The 22993-nt window shown below is 38.4% G+C and overlaps 1 protein-coding gene and 1 non-coding gene across 2 annotated transcripts in view; both read right to left on the reverse strand.

Moving 5' to 3' along the window:
* PDE11A (phosphodiesterase 11A) overlaps window positions 1-22993 on the reverse strand; it is a 480527-nt gene that overhangs the window by 80720 nt on the left and 376814 nt on the right. Inside the window, exon 15 of the mRNA XM_077151782.1 lies at window positions 10718-10827. Coding sequence (XP_077007897.1) covers window positions 10718-10827 — 110 coding nt within the window. The remainder of the gene's footprint in view (window positions 1-10717; window positions 10828-22993) is intronic.
* LOC143678401 (U6 spliceosomal RNA) lies at window positions 6159-6265 on the reverse strand. The gene has a single exon (XR_013173213.1). It is a non-coding gene; the product is annotated as a U6 spliceosomal RNA (small nuclear RNA).

Raw genomic sequence — 22993 nt, forward strand, 5'->3', positions numbered from 1 at the left:
GAAAACTTGTTCTGCCACAGGAAGCTTTAATCAAGGGGTACCTCATAGACTAGCATTTGGGGAAGTACTGCTCTAGTTTTGTACTATGTGATGGTCAGGTTCATGTGTCAGTTTGGCCAGGTGATGGTGCCCAGCTGTCTGGTGAAACAACCACTGGCCTATCTGTTGCTGTGAGGACATTCATGGGCTTAAATAATGAACACGTCGTCTGCATCTACAGTTGATTACTGCAGTCAGCTAAGGAGAATGTCTTCTGCAATGAGAGATGTTTAATCTAATCAACCAAAGGCTTTTAAGGAGAATTCAGAAGAGAGAATCTCTCTTTCTGTTTCAGCCAGCCAGCCTCTCCTGGGGAGTTCATTGAGGACCTTCATTGGAGCTGCCAGCTCACAGCCTGCCCTACAGATTTTGGACTTTAATACCCCTATGGTTGCATGAGACATTTTTATAAATCTCATATTTACATGTTACTTCTGTTGGTTCTGTTTTCCTAGAGAACTCTGACTAATACAGATGACCAGAAAGAAGCTGGGCTTGGGGCAGAGAGAAAGGTCTGACTTGGTATCTTGACCTCAGCACATAGCAGCAGAATTCTAGTCTGAAGAACAGAGAATGGAAGAAGGGCACAGGCAGGCTTGGAAACAAAGATTTTCTGTGATTGTTGCTGCAAAGGATGTAATGTTGAAATTGCACACATTTTGAGCAGGAGAGCAATGGGTTTCTCTGAAAATTTGATGCTGTTAATCCAATTCAAAAGTCACAAATAGGACATTAATATTGACAATAGAACATAAACTGTCCCTGCCATGTGGCTTTTCCAACAGCAGTACCTTTAACAGGTCTTTCAAGAAGCCATTGTATGACTCTACCTGAACCCCACTGTGCCCTCTCTCTTGGTTTACAGAAATGCTTGCATGGGCCCTTTAAGAAAAGCAAATTGTATACAAGATCTCTGTCGGCAGTCAGATTGTAAAACTGTTGGAAATCTGGGGAGGTTAGTGAAGGGAGTATCCTGTAGATCTGTAGGTCAGGCTTCAGAAGTAAACCTTACAAAGCTTCTGAGTGTCCAGAATAGCTGACTTATACCCAAGGTATTTGATTCCCCATGAAAAGACCTTGTGAATATTACTTAGAGCCCATGTTATCTACTTTCATGCAGGGCTGACCCATGTCTAATATAGTTTCCCGTTGCACAATTTCTGATACCTCAGTGTGGAATTCTAAAAAGCTCCCTGCTTTCTGGAGTCAGACCTCAGCTCTTCATCTATTTAGTGGTTTGTGCCAGTTACTCGATCTTTTTAAGACCAAGTTTCTTCATCTTGAAAATTAAGATAATTCTGTCTACTTTTCCTGTTATGAGAACACAGTAAAATACTTGAAAGTGTTTATCACAGCACCCGGTGTGTAGCAGACTGCACTCTAGGTTAATTACAAATCAAAACTTAATACACTTACGGATATTTCCATCTTAAATCAATAGAATATTAATTGATACTTGAAGAGATTACTTTCAGTTATCTGTAAATTTTGCTTATGTAGGACAACCCATTCTTCAACAATATCAGTTCAGTGAAGTGCTCATTTAAAATGTCCAAGTATGTTCATTTCTAATTTCTTTTTTGGAGTAGGAATTAGAGCGCCTTAAGAGTCAAGAGAGATCCCAGATTTTGTGAGCCATTGACTGTACACCATGTATGGAATGTTTGTATGTTGAGAATGTATATGCTTGTATGTTGTATCAATAAAAATAAAAAAAAAAGAGAAAACAGAGAGAGAGAGATCCCAGAGAATCCATGATTTAAAAGGGCAATCATGGGACTCAGGTTGAGGACATATCTAGGTCTTTGTGTTCCTTTTTTTTTTTTTTTTTTATGCTGTATGGCAGGGTCACATTACATTCCTTTTCCATGTGAGTATCCCGTTATTGCAGCACCATTTGCTGACTTGCTTGCTTGTTTGGTTGGGTTTTGTCTGTTTTGCTTGTTTGTTTGTTTTTTTGGGAAGTGCATGGACTGGGAATCGAAACCAGGTCTCCCTCATGGCAGGTGAGAATTCTATCACTGATAGAACCCTACCTTGTGTTCTTTTTTACTTATTGAAGGAGCCTTGGAAATTGATAGCTCACATTCCGTCCTGCTAGTGAGAGGAGCAAAGACTGTGTCCAAGGGCAATGCGAAGACTTTGGTCACAAAACTCCCTTCATCTCCAGAATGAGGCAGCCCAAGACCATCATCATTTTAGGGGCCTGAGAACCTGCAGCCCTTGAAAATACTCGGAGCTGGCCACATGTTGTAAGAAAGAGCAGGGTTAGGTTCAGCAAGGATTAGTATGAATAAGTTTATAGGGAGGGTTCTAGTTTTTAATCAGGTATGTATTTCTTTAAATCTTGCCTTTATTTCATTTGACAAATAAAATTTTATTAGGCCAATTTTAATAACTAGTTAATATTAGTTACAATTTTTCTAGCATAGCATTCATCTTATATTCATGTTTTTATGAAAATACATGCTTTAAAGGTACCATGTAGTCTTTTGTTTTGGATATTGAAATTCTAGAATATTTTATGTGCATTTCACAGCAAGTGTCTAGTACAGGGTAGGCATTAGCTTATTAAGTAATAGGCTAATAAACTTGGGGTGGTATGTCTAGAGATTATAGTTCAGCTCAGAAGAGTGACAGTAATAAGTATGTTAAGACATTTTATAATAATGTTATTAATAACAGCTATCCTGTACTAGGCAACAGTTTAATAACTTTACATACATTATTTAATTTAGTTCTGACAAAAGCCATGAAATAGATGCTATTTTCTCATTTTACAGATGCAGATACCAAGGCTCAGTGAAGTTATGAAACTTTTGCAAGGTCACACAGCTAGTAAGTACTACATTGAAATCTGGATTTGAAGCTTTTAAGGTTCTTATCATTATATCATTCATAACTATAAGTATAATAGGCTCAGCTTCCTGCTGTTTGTTTCTGTTGAACAGCCATGCTCAAGTGTACCTAATTTACTGGTGGGAATCCTAATAAGGGGGACATTTAAGGTAGGGTCCAGAAACAAAATATTATATATTCCTTTATTCATGATAGTTTAGTGGACCCAACTAAAGTTAAGTCAGCTTGATGAGCCCAACTCACATTATATTTTCACTATTCAGAACGAGTAAGATGTTTTCTCCTTCAACCAGATGATTCCTTAGTTATAACCTTATAGCAAATACACTGTTTTGTATGCTGCCCCTTTCCCTCTCCCCAGCGTCCATATGGCTTTTGAAGTGCTTGTGTTTCATTAGAAGACCTCTCAGGGCCATTTCTTTTATTTAGTATTTCGGCAAATAGAGTCATGTTGAGCATCATGATCATCAGATTGCCTCCTGGTTTCCTTCTGTAATTTTATCTTGTATTCTCTTCACCTTCACACAATACTGATTCAATCATAGAAAATATAAAGATTTGGCAAGTGAATCAGACTAGTGCCATGAAAGTGCAGGAAGATATTATAATTCATTCATCACTCATCCATCATTCATTCAATCAACAAGTATCGTTAACTATTATTATGCTAGATCCTAGGCATGTGGAATACAAAGATAAATAAGATTTAGCCTCTATCCTCAGGATGCTGACAGTCTAATAGAGGGGATAACAAATGATCACAGGCAGAGTGGTAAGGATTGAAGAGAAGCTCAGTAACCTGGCTGGGGGTGGCATGTGTTCCATAGAAATCTCCACTGAAGAAGCAAGGTTTGATTTGGGTCTTCATTTGGGTGTCTCCGAGACAGAATGAAAGGCTACTGGCGGCTGATAGGAATAGAGGAAATAGTCTGTTTGAAGGGTGGATCTCAGAAGTGTGAAGCAGCATGCATCTTGGTAGGGTCTAAAGCCTTTCATGAACCTCTCAACAGGGTCCCTACCAGGCATTATTGACCCTGTCCCTCTTTAACTGTGCTGGGGTCTTTATCTGACTAGCCACGCTCCAACAATGCTCACCTTTATGCATGCAAAGTGCCACCTTAGCATTCATAGAATAGAGTACGGCATTAACTCTACTTTGAGTTTTCTAGAGTAAAATTATCTAAGCAAGAATGCTTCCATATCCATATGGATCCCTTATTTACATTATTAGATTTGGTCTCTGTTAGATTTCCTAAAACCTCAAAATCTCTTTGTGTTTTCTGTCTCAGACCAAGACTCACTGAGAATGCTGTCTATACTGGCCATTACACATTGCTGATCTCATAGGACCATCAAGAGTGAAGTTTACAGTCATTAAAGCTTGATGTAAGAGGCAAGAATGAAAATGTATCTACTAGAACAAATTTTGCCAAAAACTATTCTACAGAATACTAACTCTTTGGAAAATCAAATGGCATTATGGACAAAAATTTTTAAAAAGTTTCATGATCAAATAGATAAGTTTGGGAAATGCTGGGTTAAAAAGTTAACTGTTTCTTTATGGCAGGATACCTTGGAAGTATTAATATGCATATGCATCATGATTTTGCAGGAGGGAAATATAATACGCAGCATTATCCAATCTCATTTGATCATAAAACCACTTCTAATAGAGGCACTTGTCTTACATGTAATATACTTTGTATAAAGGCATACTTCCACTTTTTCATGTAAAATATGAAAAAAACTAGAATCAATTACATATGGAAAAAATGGACTTTAACACCAAATCACAGTTTAATTGTGTTAAGTATATCATAAATAGCTTTGGGGCACACACACTGTAGTTGTGAAAATATGATTTTATGTATATATATATATATACACACATATATATGTGTATATATATATGTATATAGGGGAGTAAGTAGAGTGAGGGGGTCAAAGGGAGAAAGAAAGGGAGGCATATCCAAATTCCATCAGCATAAGTACATCAATATATATATTTATTTATGATGTGTACAGATTATATTGTTCCAATACTCTAAAGTTTCTTATTTCAGACAGGCAGCACACTGAGAAGACACTTATTAAGAAGAAGAGTCAAATTCTGTACTTACAGGCATTCAATGTTTTGTACAGGAACCAAAAATAAGTGTGCAAAAGGAAATTTACCTCCATAAATTCCCTAGTAATGAATATTCTTTGAAAAAGAGACTTAAAGGCAATATGCAGGCCTGGCTGAAAGGAAACTTTTAAAAGGAAAACTGTGAAAGGTAATTAGGAAATTGAGAGTTGTTGGGAGGTGGTGAGGAATGGGATTAGGCTGTCACTGCAGATTAATGTGCCCCACTATTTCACTTCTGGGACCTGGCTGAAAGCAACACGATGGGTTTTCATTCCCTAGAAATGAGTATAAGAGATTATGCTAGAAATGAATAGAAGGAGTCTCCTAGGAGAATATACTACAAAGCTGCTTGGTACTGATATTTAATCATCAGGGTCAGCTGTAATGGAGAAGGGGATGAGAAGAAAACACCATCCCTGGAGAAAACAGGGGAGAGGTGTTATAGGAATTTCAAAGCACTGAGGTATTGCTGCCCTCTCTACCTACTGAGCATTCATTGCACACACGCTAATACTTAAAAATTTAGAATAAAATATGAAAATGCAAAGGTTCACATTAGAAAGGCTTAAGTGAATAAATTATATGTGCTATAACTAAATTCACAACTTTTTATTGTAGAGGCATTTTACATTTTATATAGTAATTTGTCCCCTGCCAAATGTTTCCTATTCTTTATAGCCTTATATATGAAAAAGGTAGCATATGCTTTGTCACATAATAATTGATGCATTTAAGTTCCATTTCCAAATCACTTGAAAGGCAGGGACTGGGCTGTGAATACTTTAAGGAAAGTAACTGTTTTTTATTCTTCTTTGTTCCCCCCACAGTGCTTGCACAGTCCCTTGCACAGAGAAGACACCCAATTAATTGGGAATACAAGGAGAAAAGGATATAGATTTCTTCCTAGGAATTTTCTGAACAATGGCACATTAACTGGATAAATCTTATTCTAATCAATAAGAAGGTAGTTTCTTCACCATATGTAAAAAGGCCTCTTAGCATTGTTGAAGGAAATCATTCCTGGGGTTGGATGGCTACAGCATTCAGAAGTGCAGGTTCAGGGCTGATGGACATACCATGACCTGGTTAATTTGATAAAAGGAGTACAAAGTTAATAGTTTTTTTTCTCTTTATAAATATGAAATGCTTCATGAATTTGCATGTCATTCTTGCACAGGGGCCATGCTAATCTTCTCTGTATCATTCCAATTTTAGTATATGTGCCGCCAAAGCAAGCACCAAAGTTAATAGTTTTGATGGAAATATATAATTTTGCAATAGGCAGATGTGACCATATGGCATGACAATGCAAAAAATTCTAGTGTCTGACTTAACACATATAATATGTATGAAATTTTCATTTTGTAAAATTAAGGCATTGAAAAATATGATTAGAAGGGCTAGTTAAGTTATATGGTCTTTATGACTCCACATCTTGAACTGTTGAATGTGAAAATATATTTCAGCTTTCCTGGGCCCACACGTCTTACTAATCAGCCACTCAACTAGAAGCCCAAGGCCCCAAATGGATATCACAAAATCATGGAAGAGAACATGATATGTGGTTAAAGAATGGCTTAGGAATTAGACAGTCCAGGTCCAAACACCAGATTCCATGTTCTGGATGTATGAATTTGGGCAAGTTACCATACTGAGACTTGGTTTCCTCCTGTAAAACTACCCCACAGGGATGTTTGTCAGGGTTTGAAACATGGTAAACAACAAATACATGGCAGTTATCCTTATTTTAAGTGTTAGTTGCAAAGAACAGAAAGGGAGTGGACCCAGCTTCACTATGAAAGAGGCTGATTAAATGACACTTGGAACTCTGAAGGAACCCATTGATCACAAGTGTAGGCTGGATCTCTCAGAAATAGTTGCAGATGCAGAAAGCCAGTCATGAAATCTGATTTTTCTCTGTCTTTGTGTAGGGGTGCACTAGCTCTCCTTTCTGCTTCTCTCTGAATATTGACTTCATTCTAATCTCCTTTCTGTAGGCTGGCTTTCTTGTTTCTCACATCCACTTGAGATGTGGCCATCAGAGCTTTCCTAAAATGGGTCTATGTTGGCCTGCAGTTTGAATCCCTGCAACTAATCCAGCCTCTAACTCCTGGGGAATAAAATATGATTGACCCAGCTTTGAGTAGGAGTTGACTCTTGCTCCAAACAACTAGTGAGAAAGGAGCTTCTTTTATTGAGACAGGCAGGCTTTCTCTGGAGAGGGGACACTGGTACCTGCAAGTATTGTACACTTCACTCTTAAGAGAACTCCCAAGGGGTTCACTTTTGCTTTATGAAAACAATTTTGGTGGGCAACGGTGGTTCAGTGGCAGAGTTTTCGCCTGCCATGCCAGAGACCTGGGTTTGTTTCCTGGTACCTACCCGTGTGAAAATAAAACAAAACAATTCTTACACAATTATCTTTGTGCATAAGTGGTGACTGGTAAGGGCTGGAGAGAGAGATTCAATGATATCAGTGCCATTAGCCTAAGAGAAAGAGGAATTCTAAAAGTAAATAAATAATAAGGAAAGCAGACACAAGAACTCCAAAAATAGGGAATTCCCAGCCTAGTGAAGACCCTTTAGGTTATACTTCAGTAGGCCCAAGGGCCATTATTGTCTTATAGTAGAGCATCAAACCTGTTTTTATAAAAACTGTGTTGAATACTAATTAATAAAAGCTTTAACCTGTTTGAGAAATTAGGAAACTTTATATATTTTTATTAAAAATCTGTATTATAATATAAAATAAAACCTCATTCATGTATTCATCTTTCATTCACTCAGCAAACATCTATTGAGTGTTTATTATGCTCGTGGCACTTGTTATGTACATTGAGGGTACTCAAGGAGGAGAGACAGACCTGTAAATCATCGACTGAAATGGAGTATAATGCACATTTTGAAAAGGCATCTACAGAGCATTATGGGAACACAGAAAATTGTTAAGAGGAAGGGTGCATCTGGGATAGAGCCCTGGGAGTGACGCCTTCAGAGGAGTTGTGGCAGAAGGAGAAAAAGGCTATTCCAGGCAGGGGAAACAACCTATCAGCAGCCACCAGGAACTGGTGCCCCATCTGAGCACAAGTCCCTGGTGGCTGGAGCAAGGATGCGTGGGTAGGGGTGGGATGGGGAGGAGAGGGTGCTGGACCAGAGAAATAGCCAGGAGCCAAACTATAAAGGGCCTTAGGCACTAAATTAAGGAATTTGAGCATAATCCTAAACCCAAGGATAGTTTTAAGCAGGGGAGTGAACTGATCATCTTTGTAATTAAGAAAGATTATTCTGGAGCTCTGAGTTGGGCAGATTGGAGAAGAACTGGGCTGTTTTTTGTAGCAATCTAGGAGATGCCAAGCAGCCATAATCACTGCAGAAATGCAGAAGGGAGGCTGACTTTGAGGGGTGCAAAGAAGGGTGACTCACAGATTTCTGTGGTGCCATTCACTGGGATACAGATAAGGAAAGAGCAACAGGTTTGAAGGAAAAGATTGAAATTGAGGTGATTGCAGCTGGAATGAGTACCTGGAGAGTTGGGCTCAAAGATATGGATTTTATCTTTATGGTTCAAAGATATGGATCTAGAGCTCATTAGATGGGTATAGAGCAGAGAGGAGCCTGAGAGAATACCACCATAAGGGTCAGGCAGGGGAGAAAAGCCTTATAGCAGACCTAGAAGGAAATATAAAGGCAGAGAAAACCCTTTATCAAGAGACAAGGGAGAGGTAAGTTTCCGGAAGGAAGGAATAGTAAAATGCGTCTCATGGTTAGAGGGTCAGGAAAGGACAATAAAGGGTCGGGCAGCTTTGGGAACAGGAGCTGTTGTTGCCATTACTGAAGGTGGTTTCCTTGGTAAGGCGGTGCTAGAAGTCATCTGGGAGAGAAGGAATTGGGGAAAGTGAAACAACGAACAGAGACAACGTTCTGAAGATGCTTTACTATGAAGGAAAGGAGAGAGACAGACCAATAGCTAGAGGGAAAAGTGGAGACTAAGGTGGGTTTTTTTGTTTTCAAGATAGGGGGACTTGTTCATACTACTAGGAAACAAAGATTGAGACTGGGCATCGAGGAAGGTGAATAGAACAAGGTCCCTGAGGAGGAAGCAGGGAAGGGATCCATGCAGAGGTGGAGAGATCATCTTCAGTTGAGAGAAAGAACAGCTCTTCCACTGAGCTAGGCATGAAGGGAGGAAAGGATGGAGACAGATAAGTTTGTGGGTGGCAGGCGACAAAACTGAGGGATTTCTAGATTGACGGCCTCAATTTTCTCAGTGACAGGGAGGCCAGGTGATCTGAGTGGTGTGGGGAGGTGGAGGAGCAGAAGGAAGTTGAGGAAGAGAGAACATTTGGCATTTATGACTGCTAAGAGCAATGGGAGTTGGGGCTGGTTAGGGACACAGGAGTGTTGTTGGGGAGTACTGAAAGCCCAGCTGAGTGGGGAGAACATAAATTTGGTATGTTTCAAACCCTTACAACTGTGACATTTTTCTTTTGAAGTTTTAGAAAATCTAGGGAGAGCAGCGAAAAATTGAATTGTTAGATTGAACCAGGGCTGAATGTTTGCAGAGCGGGTTTCACAGAAAGTGGGTCAAGAGGGAAATTTCAGGCTACTGTGAAGAAATTTGAAGCAATGGGCGATGGGTTCAGGATGCAGAGAGAAGGAAACAAAATCAAAATTCATCTGCTAGAAGAAATGCTAGAGTCCAAGACTACAGTGTCTCAGTGAGGAAGGTAAGGGGAAAAAGATAGTGAGCTGAAAGGAGCTTGTTGTCAGACAGCAGGCTATAGTCTTTCGGATTGTAGAGGTGGGCTTGTCTGGGACCTTCGAAATCAAGTTACATCAAGGTTATCCTTATCTCTTTGTTGAAGCTGTCTCTGACTTTTCTACCACCGAACTTTCCCCTCGAGTCTCTGAACTGCCATATAATGTCATTTGCAGACAGGTAATAAAACTGGGCCATTAAAACTGGACCCTCAATAGAAATGAGGAGGTCTGGGTTTAGGTTTTAGTTCTAGCACTCGTCAGTCCCGTGGCCTTGGCCACAGTGTAAGGCACTAGGTGATGGCTGTCTTGATCAGTACAGCTTGCCTGGGGACAGATTATTCTATTCGTGCACATTATGTACACGGCAAATAGTTGCCTACATATCCTTTGCATTTATGCAATTCCTTTGTTTATTTCTCACCTCTCTGTGGGAGCAGAGACTCTAATTCCTGTGTGTAGTTTTACTTCATTGCAGTTTATACACTACCCAACATCAAAAGGATCCCAGAAAATATTCTATTGGAGAAGCAAGAGATATTTAGCTTCATATAATTCTTCAGAATACCTTTTATCTAATAAGTCTCAAAACCAGATTTTGAGAGTAGCAGGTCCAAGAAGCTTATCATGCCATGAAGGGCAAATATTCTGGGGAGGGGAAAAAAATAAGTCCTTTAAACTACTGAGCTTTGTTATCTGACTGAGGTCAACAGAGACAGGCCAAATCGACAAGCATGACATGAAGGGCAAATTTGCAATTAAAAGAAGAATAGGGAATTATAAAGATGGATGGGCCCCAAGGCATGCACGCCCAGGCTTGCTTGGCCTTGGCCTCAGATGCCAGAAATTAATGCTTTACTCTTTAGCACTAGTAACCTTTGGCTCTGAACAGAAAGGCAGATGCATTAGAATAACAACAATTAGAACACTTACTTAGCTTGGAAGGCATTGTTGGTTCCCCTGTGGTCCAGGTCGTGACACAGGCATCCCACAATCACTGCTAAAATTTCTACCTCGGTCAGAATCTCTTGAAACCCAGCAGTCTGGGAAGAAGGGGGAAATGGCAACAGTCACTGCTTGGGTAGAGAGGATGGGTGAAGTCAGTCTGCTGGGCAACAGCCAGCTGTTTTCATACCCACATTATTTAAGGAAATGATTAACTGCCACCCCCATAGAGACAGTAAGCTGGGCGGTCAGTTGCACAGCCTTGGGTCCCTGCGGTGATGAATTAGCTCGCTGTCAGGGCCCACATGGGGACAAAGTTCAAACTATTTTTTTTTTTTTTGGCCTTTTTAGAGAAGAGCCTGGACTGTACAGATATAGTGACAGTTTGGCAAATGACCACAGCAAAATGTGTTTTGTTATTCTGTATTTTAACGATGAGCGTCGTGTTATATGACATAGCACTGTGGTAGGGGAGTATGGGTGTGTGTGTGCGAAATTTAGAACCAAATGCTATATCCACCAGAAGCCACTCTAATGAAAGCAGACGAAAGTAATTTTTTTTATTTTGTATTAAAAGAAGCACTCAAATTGTTTTAGGATGGCATTCTGGAAGTTCTCATGTACATACCTTAATTCAATACGAGCTTGGTAGACAGATTAAAATTATACAGATAAGAAGGCTGTGCACATCTTGAAAACTACAACATGGTAGAGGATTAGGCAACCCAGAGTGAGGATCAAACGAAATATCTGTCACTTGGGTTCTCTTCTGTTATTCGTTGATAGTTTTCTTGTGAGCTGCATCGGTGTGGTGTGATTTCTTTTGGAAGCAGTTGGGTGTCATTCTGTTACCAGCAGCAGCAGTGGTTCTTTGATTCCTGCCCGTCCTTTCAGTTGTGTTTAGAAGAGGAAGTGTTCCTCTGGGAAAGCGGGCGTGTGCATTCTCTGGATCCTGGGAAAGACATGGCCTTTATGTCTTCCCCCCTTTTCCTTTGTAAGCTTCCCATTTCATTACTTACTAAAATCTTTATCAGAGGGCAAATAGGAGAGAAGAGGTAGGATTCAAACTCTTTCACTTTTCGTGTGTGTTTCCCCCCACATTGAGAATCACTAGGATCTGTAAGATTCTCTCCTTAGAGCAAATAAACTCTTTCTGCTTTTGAATCTGTTATGTTTTTATTGCAGAATAACTGGATGGTAGGTTTCTGTGTTGACAATTTTATTTTTAAAAAACTGACTTGGGTCCCCTGCTACATTCAGCAATACGTACAACTTCCTTTGCATAGCAGAGGGGAATGTTCATTTATTGCCTGGGGGTATGAAGTTGTCCATGTCAAAGCTTGTGCTTCTTTATTTTAAAATTTGGAATTAGCTCTTGATTTCTCTAAGTCTATTTTGTTTTACTTAAAGTAGTACCTGCAACAACTTAAAAAATTTCAAATCTTTTACCAAGAGACTCAAAATCAAAAACATCTGTTCCTCATCCCTCCCCTTTCCTGATTCCCAAAGACAACCACTTTCTATTTTCTTTTTTACCTAATTTGATAGGGATTTGGTACCATCTATATCATATGCACATATATGTTTCTATACAATATGCACATATTAGCACTTGGTTATAGCAACATTGTCCCTCCTATGTCCTAAGAGCTTTACAACAATTTAATTTAATTCTCATTACAGCCCTGTGAGGTAGGAACTACTATTATCCCCAGTTTACTCGGAGTAAACTGAGTGATGGAGAGGTTGAGTAACAAGGCCAAGGTCTCACAGCTAGTCAGTGGCAGAAATGGACAAACTGCCAGCATTCTTGTACCAAAGTGTGCCCTTAAAATGATATCTTGTGGCAGGTGAGGATTTATGTTTATCTACACTCTTTCTTCATTCCCCTCTACTCTCAATGTAATCCATACTCAGTGCTTTCCTTATTGGCATTCTATAACTACTATTCACCGACTAGTGTCCAATAACTGTTTTTCTTATGCAAATCTTACATTGCCAGGAGGTATGTCTTCTTTGAACATCTACTGATTTTTGAACATCACCCTATATAACTCCGTAAAATGCCTCTCAAAACAATTTTAAACAGGCTCAAAACTGTCAGGTTTTTTATTATAGCTGTCTGTTCTGGGGACTCCTTCTGTTATCCTCAATCCTGCTGTTTTGTCTGGACTCTCTGCTCCCAGCTGCCATCCTGTAACTTCCCTGATCACTGTCCAGAAGCTTCCTTTTTCCTTTCCTTGGGTTGATCGTCTATCTCCTGCAACCCAAACCTTTCTCTTTCTTTGTTTATTCCCTCATTTTGTAAAAGCACATCTGGCAGGAAATTCATGAGAAAGGGTGCTAATTTTTTAAGTGAGGGAGTTAAATTTGTTGCTGTTAAGATTTTGCTTGGCTGAAAATGTCTTTATTCTAGCTTACTAACAATTCTAGATTGAAACATTTTCACTCAGAATTTTGAAGGCCTGCTGTATGGTTTTCTAGCTTCCAAAGTTGCTTTTGAGAAGTGTATACCATGCTTATTCCTAACACTTTGTATGTGACTTGAGTGTCTCTCTTTTACAAACTTCTCTTGATCCCTGGTGTTCTGCAGTTTTACAAAGACATTCTTTCATTTGGGACTTTCTTTTCATTCATTGTGTTTGACAAGTCTCTTCTGTCTGGAGGCTCATCGTCTTCCTTACAATTTTCTTATAATCTTTATTTGATAATTCTTCTTCTTCATTTTCCACCCTATTTGAATGAAACTTCAGTTGGTTTCATATTGGATGTCTTGGGTTGTTTTCCTTATTTTATTATCTTTTCTTTCCCATAGGCTATATTGGCTTTATTATTATTACTTTCCAAGAGTTATTAATATTTTAAATGTTTAAGTATTTTCTTGCTTACTGCTCCTTTTAAATAGCATGTTATTCTTTTTTCATGAATGCATAATCTTCTCTTATATTTCTGAAGATATTAATTGTAGTTTTTTTCTGAAATTTTCCTCTGCTCCCTGAATAGCCTGTTTCCTCTAAATTCCTGCCATTCTCTGTATTTGGCAGCTTCTCTTAAATGTCTGATAATCCTTGATTGACTATGGCTATTTAATGGAGCAGATTAGGAATTGTAGAAAGATGGCAGAGTAGGATGCTCCCTACTCTGTTAATAGTTGTCCCTCCACTAGAACAACTATTAAACAGGTAGGAACTGTCTGTATCAAATACTTTGAAACTCCAGAATCTAGTAGAACACTGTGCAGAATCCAGGGAAGAGCAGGGGGAAGAGGAGGCTGGTAAATTGCAGTAAATACCAGAGAATTGTTCTTTCTACATGGTGGTTACCATCAGCCATCCCCCACTGTCACAAAAGCAGTGGGGTCTGGCCCCTGAGACAAGTCACTTGGTGCCAAAGAGAGACATAAAAATCTAGTTCCCCAAGATCCAGCTTGAGGGCATCGTATGACAGTTGATCACTGCACTTGATTGGCTACTTCAGATCACTGGAGCCTGGCTCTGAGGCTGTGGTCATTGTCTTAACCCACCCTAGTCACGGATGGGGAAGGAGACTTAAAGAGGGTTGGCTTCCTCAGAGTTGAGGAGCACAGTTGAAGGGCTGCATTGGCTGGGCAGGGGCCGAGACAAAAAACCATTGTTTTGGGAAGCCATGGAAGAAGCTCCTGGTACCTTTCCTGCCCATCCCCATCTTCTCCCTAGGGCACTTTGGAGCTGGCTGGCACTCCCTTTGTAAGTCCTTGCCTTGTTCCAGCTGGGAAAGGTTCACTTGGGAAATTCCTTTCTGGCATGCCCCCATCCCAGAATTTGCCTTCTAGACAAAAGCAGCTTGAGATGACTGAAAGCAGTGTAATAACATTTAGCAGGAAGCCTGGGTCAAAGGCCCACCTGCTTTACATCCTGCCTGCAGTGGAACACCTGGGAGAGAGAGAGAGAGAAGTTCTGTTTCCTGGGAAGTAGACAGGGCATTCAAACTCTTGCAAACAGGGAAATTCCTGAGGCCATTAGAAAGCACAAGCCAGGACAAGACACAGAACCAGAAAAGACAGGAAGGACCCTGCACTTTGCATTAACCTTTCTGACAGGTGGACTGAACTCCAACTGAGAGTACCAGCCAATGCAAAGCCAATTTGAAAAGATAGTGAAAAGTGTTTTTTGTTTAGGTTTGCTTAGTTTTGTTAGTTTGTGACACTCAAGAAAATCTCTGCCATATCACTAGGTAGATACCAATTCAAGAAACAGACATCTCAAGCAATGAATCCCAAAGATGACATTGAAAAACATTAAAATTAAACAGTGTACAGCAAAAGATTATGAGACAAAGAAACAGGAAATGATGGCCCATCCAAAGGAAAAGGATAAAAATCCAGAAAACATCAATGAAGAATACAAGACTGTGGACATACCAGACAAAGATTTTTTTAAAATAATCTTCAAAATGCTCAAGAAGATGAAGGAAAATATACAGATAGAATTAAAGGATATCAGGAGAACAATGAATGGACAATATGAGAATCTCAGTAAAGAGCTAGAAATTTAAAAAAGAATCAAACAGAATTACTGGAGTTGAAGACCACATTAACTGAAATGAAAAATTCCCAGCAGATTGAAGCTGGCAGAAGAAAGAATCAGTGAATTCAAAGACAAGACAATTGAAGTGAGTCACATTGAAGGACAGAAAGAAAAAAGGATATTTTAAAGTGAAAATAGTCTAACAGACCCCTGGAACACCATCAAATGTACCAATATATGCATTTATAGGAGTCCCAGAAGGAGAAGAAAGAGAGTAAGAGACAGAAGGAACATTCAAAGAAATAATGACAGAAAACTTCCAAACTTAGCAAAAGACATGACTACGCACATCTAAGAAGCCCAGAGAACACTAAACAGGATAAACTTGAAGAAAAATATGGCCTGTCACATATTGATCAAACTGTTGAATGCAAAGGAAAAGGAGAGATTTCTGAAAGCTACAAGAGAAAAGCAATGTGTTATGTACAAGGGAAACCCAATTAGATTGTGTTGATTTCTTATTAGAAGTCCTGCAGGCAAGAAGTCAATGTGTTGAAATATTTACAAGTCTTGAGGGAAAACAGTTGCTAACCAAGAATTTTATATCTGGTGAGACTTTCTTTCAAAGAGATTAAGACATTCCCAGATATGTAAAAGTAGACAGAGTTCCTTACCACTAGATATACCCACAAGCAATACTAAAGGGAATTCCTCAGACTGAAAGGAAAGAATGGTGGGAAATAGTTCAAAGCAGCATGAAGAAATAAAGACCTAAGGTAAAGATAACCATTTGGGTAATTATGAATGTCAGGACTATTGTACGTCTTGGTATGTAACCCAACTTCTTACATCCTACAGGTGCTAAAATGCAAATGCATAAGAAGTAATGATAAATCTACGGTTTTGGACATACAATGCACAAAGATATAATATGTAACAAGTACAAAACAACAACAAAATGTTGGGGTACAGAAGGTAAAAAACATTGAAACCATAGAATGTTTCTTCTCCTACCAGAAGGTAATGAAGCTAGAAATCAGTAAAAGAGGAAGAAATGGAAAATTCACAAATATCTGGAAATTAAACAACATACTTTTAAACAACCAGAAGGTTAAAGAGGAAATCACAAGGGAAATTAGGGAATATCGAAATGAGTGAAAATATAATATACCAAAAATTATGGGATGTTGCAAGACAGTGCTGAGAAGGAAATTTATAGCTAAAAACCTTTCATTAAAAAGAAGATGGGGGGTGGGTGGGCCACAGTGGCTCAGCAGGCAGAGTTCTTGCTTGCCATACTGGAGTCCTGGGTTCGATTCCCAGTCCCTGCCCATGCAAAAAAAAAAAAAAAAGAAGATGGGAGTGCATGGGTGGTTCAGTGGTAGAATGCTCACATGCCATATAGGAGACCTGGGCTTGATTCCCTGCCCATGCTCCAGCCCACTCCCGACACACAAAAGAAAGATTTCAAACCAGAGACCTAACCTCACAACTGGAAGAACGAGAAAAAGAAGTACAAACCATATGCAAAGCAAGCAGAAGGAAGAGAAAACAAAGATTAGAGAAGAGACAAATGAAATATAGAAAAAAAGAACAATAGAGAGAATCCAAAAAACTGAAAATTGGTTCTTTGAAGGATAAAAAAATTTTATAAACTTTTAGCTAGATTGACAATGAGAACAAAAGAAAGAGAGGACACAAATAACTAAAATCAGAAATGAAAAGGGGATATTACTACCAATCCCACTGAAATAAAAAGGACTATATGAGGATACTATAAAAGGCAGTTTGCCATCAAATTAGATAACCTAGATGAAATGGACAAATTCCTAGAAACACAAACTATCTACACTGACTCAAGAAGAAATATAAGATCTCAACAAACCAATAGCTAGTAAAGAGATTGAATCAATAATTAAAAAAACTCTGGAGCCTGCCCATCCCATAAAACAACAACAACAACAAGAAACCTCTCAACAAAGAAGAGCATAGGACCAGATGTCTTCACAGGGGAAGTTTTCTAAACATCCGAAGAACAATTAAAACCAATCCTGTCCAAACTCTTCCAAAACAATTGAAGAAGAGGGAATACTCCCTAACTTTTTTTGAGGCCAACATCTATCCTCATACCAAAGCTGGATAAAGATACCACAAGTAAGAAAATTACAGCAAATATCTCTCATGAGTATTGGTGCAGAAATACTCGAGAAAATACTAGCAAACTGAATCCAAGATCACATTAAAATTAAACATCATGACAAAGTGAGATTTATCCCAGGAATGCAAGGGTGGTTCAACATAAGAAAATCAATCAATGTAACACACCACATTAATAGAACAAAGGAGAAGAGCATGTGATCATCTCAATGCAGAAAAGGCATGTGACAAAATCCAGCATTCCTTCTTGATAAAAACATTTCTAAAACTAAGGAAAGAGGGAGAGTTCCTCAACATAATGAGCATATATGAAAAACTCGTAGCTCACATATTTAATGGTAAAAGACTGAAAGCTTTTCCTCTAAGATAAGAGACAAGATAAGGTTGCCCACTGTTACCACTATTACTCAACATTGTACTGGAAGTTCTTGCCACAGCAATTAGGCAAGAAAAAAATGTATCCAAATTTGAAAAGAAGAAGTAAAATTTTCCCTTTTTGCAGATGACATGATCCTATATGCAGAAAATCATGAAAAATCTACAACAAAGTTTCTAGAGTCAATAAATGAATACAGTAAAGTGGCAGGGAACAAGATCAACACCCAAAAGTCAGTTGTGTTTCTATATATTAGTACTAACAATCAGAAGAAGAAATCAAGGGAAAATTCCATTTACAATAGCAACTAAAAGAATAAAATATTTAGGAATAAATTTAACCAAGGATATAAATGACTTGTAAACAGAAAACTATAAAGCATTGTTAAAAGAAATTTAAAAGACCTAAATAAAAGGGAGGGCATTCCATGTTCATGGATTGGAAAGCTAAATAGTGTTAAGGTATCATTTCTACCCAAAGTAATTTACAGATTCAATGAAGTCCCAATCAAAATTCCAACGTCCTTCTTTGCAGAAATGGAAAGATATGCCAATAATCAAATTTACATGGAAAGGTAAGGGGACCCGAATAGCCAAAGCCAACTTGAAAAAGAAGAATGAAGGTGGAAGACTCATACTTCCTGATTTTCAACATATTATAGTCACAGTAATCAAAACAGCATAGTTTTGGCACAAGGAGAGACATATAGACCAACAAAATCAAATTGAGGGCTCAGAAACTAACCCTCACATATCACCAATGGGATGAAGAACACTCAATTGGGAAAGAATAGTCTCTTCAACAAATGGTGCTGGGAAAACTGGATCTTTGTATGCTAAAGAATGAATGTGGACCTCTACCTCACACCGTATACAAAAATCAACTTAAAATGGATCAAAGACCTAAATATAAGAGCCATAAAAATAAAACTCCTAGAAGAAAACAGGGAAGCATCTTCAGGACCTTATATAGGCAATGGTTTCTTAGACTTTACACCCAAAACATAAGCAACAAAAGAAAAATAGATAAATGGGACTGCATCACAATAAAAATTTTGTACATCAAAGGGCTTTATCATGAAAATGAAATGACAGCCTACACAATGAAAGAAGCGATTTGAAACCATATATCTGATAAGGGCTTAATATTCAGACTATAGAAAGAAATCCTTCAACTTAACCACAAAAGACAAACAATCCAATTAAAAAATGGGCAAATATATTGAATAGATATTTCTCCAAAGAAGACATTCAAATGGTCAAAAAGCACATGGAAAGATGTTCAATATCATTAACTATTAGGGAAATGCAAATCAAAACCACAATGATGGGATGATGGAGAAGTAATTTACAGTTCCTGAGCTGTATGTATGTATGTATCTTTCTATCTTTCTAGTGTTTATGATATGATCCTAATAGCCTTGATAGGCAAGATATTCCAGGCTAACTGTACTTTTCCTTCCCAAATCTGGAGTCAGCTATTTTACCAAGGAGCTTTGGTTCCTTTTGATGGAAATGGTATTTCAAGACATATGAGCATTAGGGGTATAATTCTATTGAGTTACACGCATTATTTCTAGGTCTTTTCAGAGGATGAGGTTAGGAAATTAAAGTTACTTTTAAATATACTGTTCATGAGTTCATAATGATAATTCCAATTTAGATAAAAGATTAAAAGGTTTTTAAAAATTTTTTCAAACATATTTTTACCTCTTCTCTTCCATGCCCAAATCCTGACACCAACATAATTCATTTCTCAGTGGATGAGTATAAAGAGCAGATTTCAACCTAAAAATTGATGCTCATTTACATTAAGGTTAAAGATGGAAAGAACTAATCTCTGGTGATAGAAGTTAAAATGATGATTCTTTGAGGAGTTGATTGTACAATTGTAAATTACTACTCTATACTTAAGAATTATTCATTTTATTCTTCAGGTACATAATACTTCAATAAAATACTTAAAGAAGAAATTAATAAGGTAATTAAATATGATGATTAAAGGAACTCCTAGAGTCAAAATATAGAATATAGATTACCAGGGGACAGGGTGGGGATAGGGAATAAGGAGTTAAGCTTAAAATGTATGGACAATGGACAATGGACAATGGACAATGGAAAAGTTTGGTAATGGGTAGTAGTGATAGAAGCACAACATTTGAACATAATTAACAGCACTGAATTCTATATGTGGATGTGGTTAAAAGGGGGGAATTTTAGGTTGTATATATTGTACTAGAAAAAGAAATTTAAAATCCACAGAACTGATGGCACAAATAGTGAACCTTGAGGTAAACCATGGACTTAGTTAATTTTACCATCATAAAAATGTGCTTTCATCATTGTAACAAATGTACCACACTGATGCAAGATATTAATAATAGGGTGGAATATGGGAACCCTATATTTTATGCATGATTTATCTGTAAACCCACAACTTCTCTAATTAAAAGAAAAAAAAAGAGCATAGCTCCCTGTGTACCACCCATACTGGGTGTGGGTGGTGCCTACAGATTGTGAGCACTTTTACACGGAGGTCAGGTGGCCCACTGGTCTTTTGCTGAAGATCCCAAATAACAGCATCTAATATAATTTTCTATGGTTTTTCCAATCTGTTGCCTGGGGATGGTGTACGGATGAGTGCTGTCATTCTGAGAAATAAATTTGTAGATTCCCACCTTTGAGCATGCATACTTTCACTTAATCCTCTTACTTTAAGCGCATACCTCACTTTTTATTTTGCTCATGCCCCCAAGTCTGGGTTTCAGTTTCTCCAGAAAGTGCTCTGGTTTCCTACATAGGTAGGGGAAGAGGGCTTGGGCACTCACTGTGTTTTCTATGATGCTTCATCCCACCTCACCCACATTTTGTGGTATCTGATCCCTCTTGCTCCTGAGACTTACTAGGTTCTGAGGTATTGTTTCTCATATGTACCCCTTCCTCTAAGTGTACCCCCTTACCTCTGAAGGCACTTGGGTCAGACTTTCCTTTTCTCTGCTAAGTTATAAACTATTCCTCCTCCATTTACTGCCTTCATATATTTTGGTTCCATGCAAGTGGAATTTATGCTTATTTCTTGTTCTTGTTATTTTGGGGTGATTTGTGAAAGGAGAATGGGCTATAAATGTCTTCATCTGTCATCTTGAAACTGTAAGTCAGCTTTGTTGGGTTGGATCTTGCTCATACCAAGTAAGTTCTAAAAGTCTACCAAAGGTGAAATAATTGTCTGTGATACTGTAGAAGTGGGTTTGCAAACAATGAAACTGCACTGAGATTTAGAGAGATTTGGCCTGTGAAAGTGCAATTGATTGGAACTAGCTGCTGGATCAGAACAGTAAGAATAGGGATGGGTAGTGCTAAAATAAGGCACTTCAATCAGAAACTTAATTAGAAGTTAAAATCTATTGCCATCTAATAGATTCAAGATTAAATTTTCAAATCATTTTTAAGCCACCAGAATGTATTTTGCTATAATGTTCTATACAGCCACCTTCTTACCTTCCCCACCTACACCTTTCCGGAAATTTAGCATGTGGCCCTTAAACGCTGAATCACAGATACTGATGAGAATTTGATAAGAGCCATGGACCCTCCTCTCAGAATTTTTCCTGCAATATTATGGTGTTCAAAGATGCTGGAGCCCATCTTTGGATCCTCAGAGTAAAGGATCTGTGAAGTATAGCACACACAGAGTCACACAAAACATATTTAGCTCCCTTGACTGTGATACCTGAGTCACTGAAGCAGCACCTATCTCTTGACTGTGATTTAAAGCTGCCTGGTAAATGGTTTCTGAAAATCATCAGGCCTGAGAGGTGTCTACCTGTAACTAAGTGTCCATTTGCCCCTCCCCACCTCATTCATCTTCCTTCTACTCTTATTCATTCAGACCCACATTTACCCACACTGAGTAAAAAAATATAACTGCTTACTGAAGATAACGTACTTTCAAAAGAGATTAAAGAAGCAGCAGGAAGTGTATTTTATGTCATTCTTGACTCTATTTTATTTTTAAACTAATTTTCAAATGAAATTATGTGTTCTCTGCTCTTGATCCAATAATCACCAGCTTTGTTAACCTTTATCCTACTATACCTTCTCCCCTGTACTCCCTCATTGTCTGTACAAAAAACGCAAAGCAGGGCGGGCCACGGTGGCTCAGTGGCAGAGTTCTCGCCTGCTATGCTGGAGACCCGGGTTCAATTCCCAGTGCCTGTCCATGTTAAAAAACACAAACTAATGTAAAGCAGTAAATACAATATATCTATGAGATGGTCAAGACATATAGATCCAGTTCCCACCTTCCCTTCTCCATAGTCTGCGACTGCTCTCTAAGCAGACTCCAATAACAGTCCTTCACTGGAGTAAAACATATGCAGTACCCCTAGCCACTGTATATAATAAGTGAAACTTCAGATGACCCAAACCAGCTAAGTTAGTTCAAAGTGTCCCCTAGACTACCCATGAATTTCTTATCATTACCCAACATAAAAGCTAAACCAGGGATGTGAGGGTAGTTCAGAGGTAGAATTCTTACCTGCCCTATAGGAGACCTGAGTTTGATTCCCGGTCCTTGCACTTCCCAAACAAACAAGCAAAGAAACCAACAAAAACAAACAAAAATTCAACAAATGGTGCTGCAATAATGGGATACTCACATGGAAAAAGAATGAAATGTGACCCCACCACATAGCATACAAAAAAGAAAAAAAAAAGTTAAACCCGCCACGATGTACCCCATTTCAATGCTGGTCTTATGCAATACTAGTGAGGAGAAAAATGCCATGGCTATAGAAGATGACTTTCTTTGTGTGGTTCTGTTGATGCCAAAAAATTGTAAAAACAACTAGCCATAATATCAAAACTAGATGGCACTATAGAAGATCCATTCATTTAACAAATGTTATCAAACACCTATTGTGTATCAAGCTATCTGAGAAGAGAGGCTTGGGATAATTCTAACATAGTTAACATGTTCATAGTTATGCCATGCACTATTTGAAATACTTCAAAGGCATCAAATCGTTTGATTCTCACAAGAACCCCATAAATACTGTTCTCAAGTTCCCCATTTTATAGATGAAGATATTGAAGCACCAGATTATACAGACAGAATGTAATAGGAATGCATTTAAGCCCAAACAAACTGGTTCCAGAGTTGTGTGCTTATCTATTGTGCTATACAGTCTCAACAATCAGGGTATACAGTGCAGCTATTAAACATCTG

The sequence above is a fragment of the Tamandua tetradactyla genome, chromosome 3, assembly GCF_023851605.1.
Source record: "Tamandua tetradactyla isolate mTamTet1 chromosome 3, mTamTet1.pri, whole genome shotgun sequence".
Classification (NCBI taxonomy): Eukaryota; Metazoa; Chordata; class Mammalia; order Pilosa; family Myrmecophagidae; genus Tamandua; species Tamandua tetradactyla.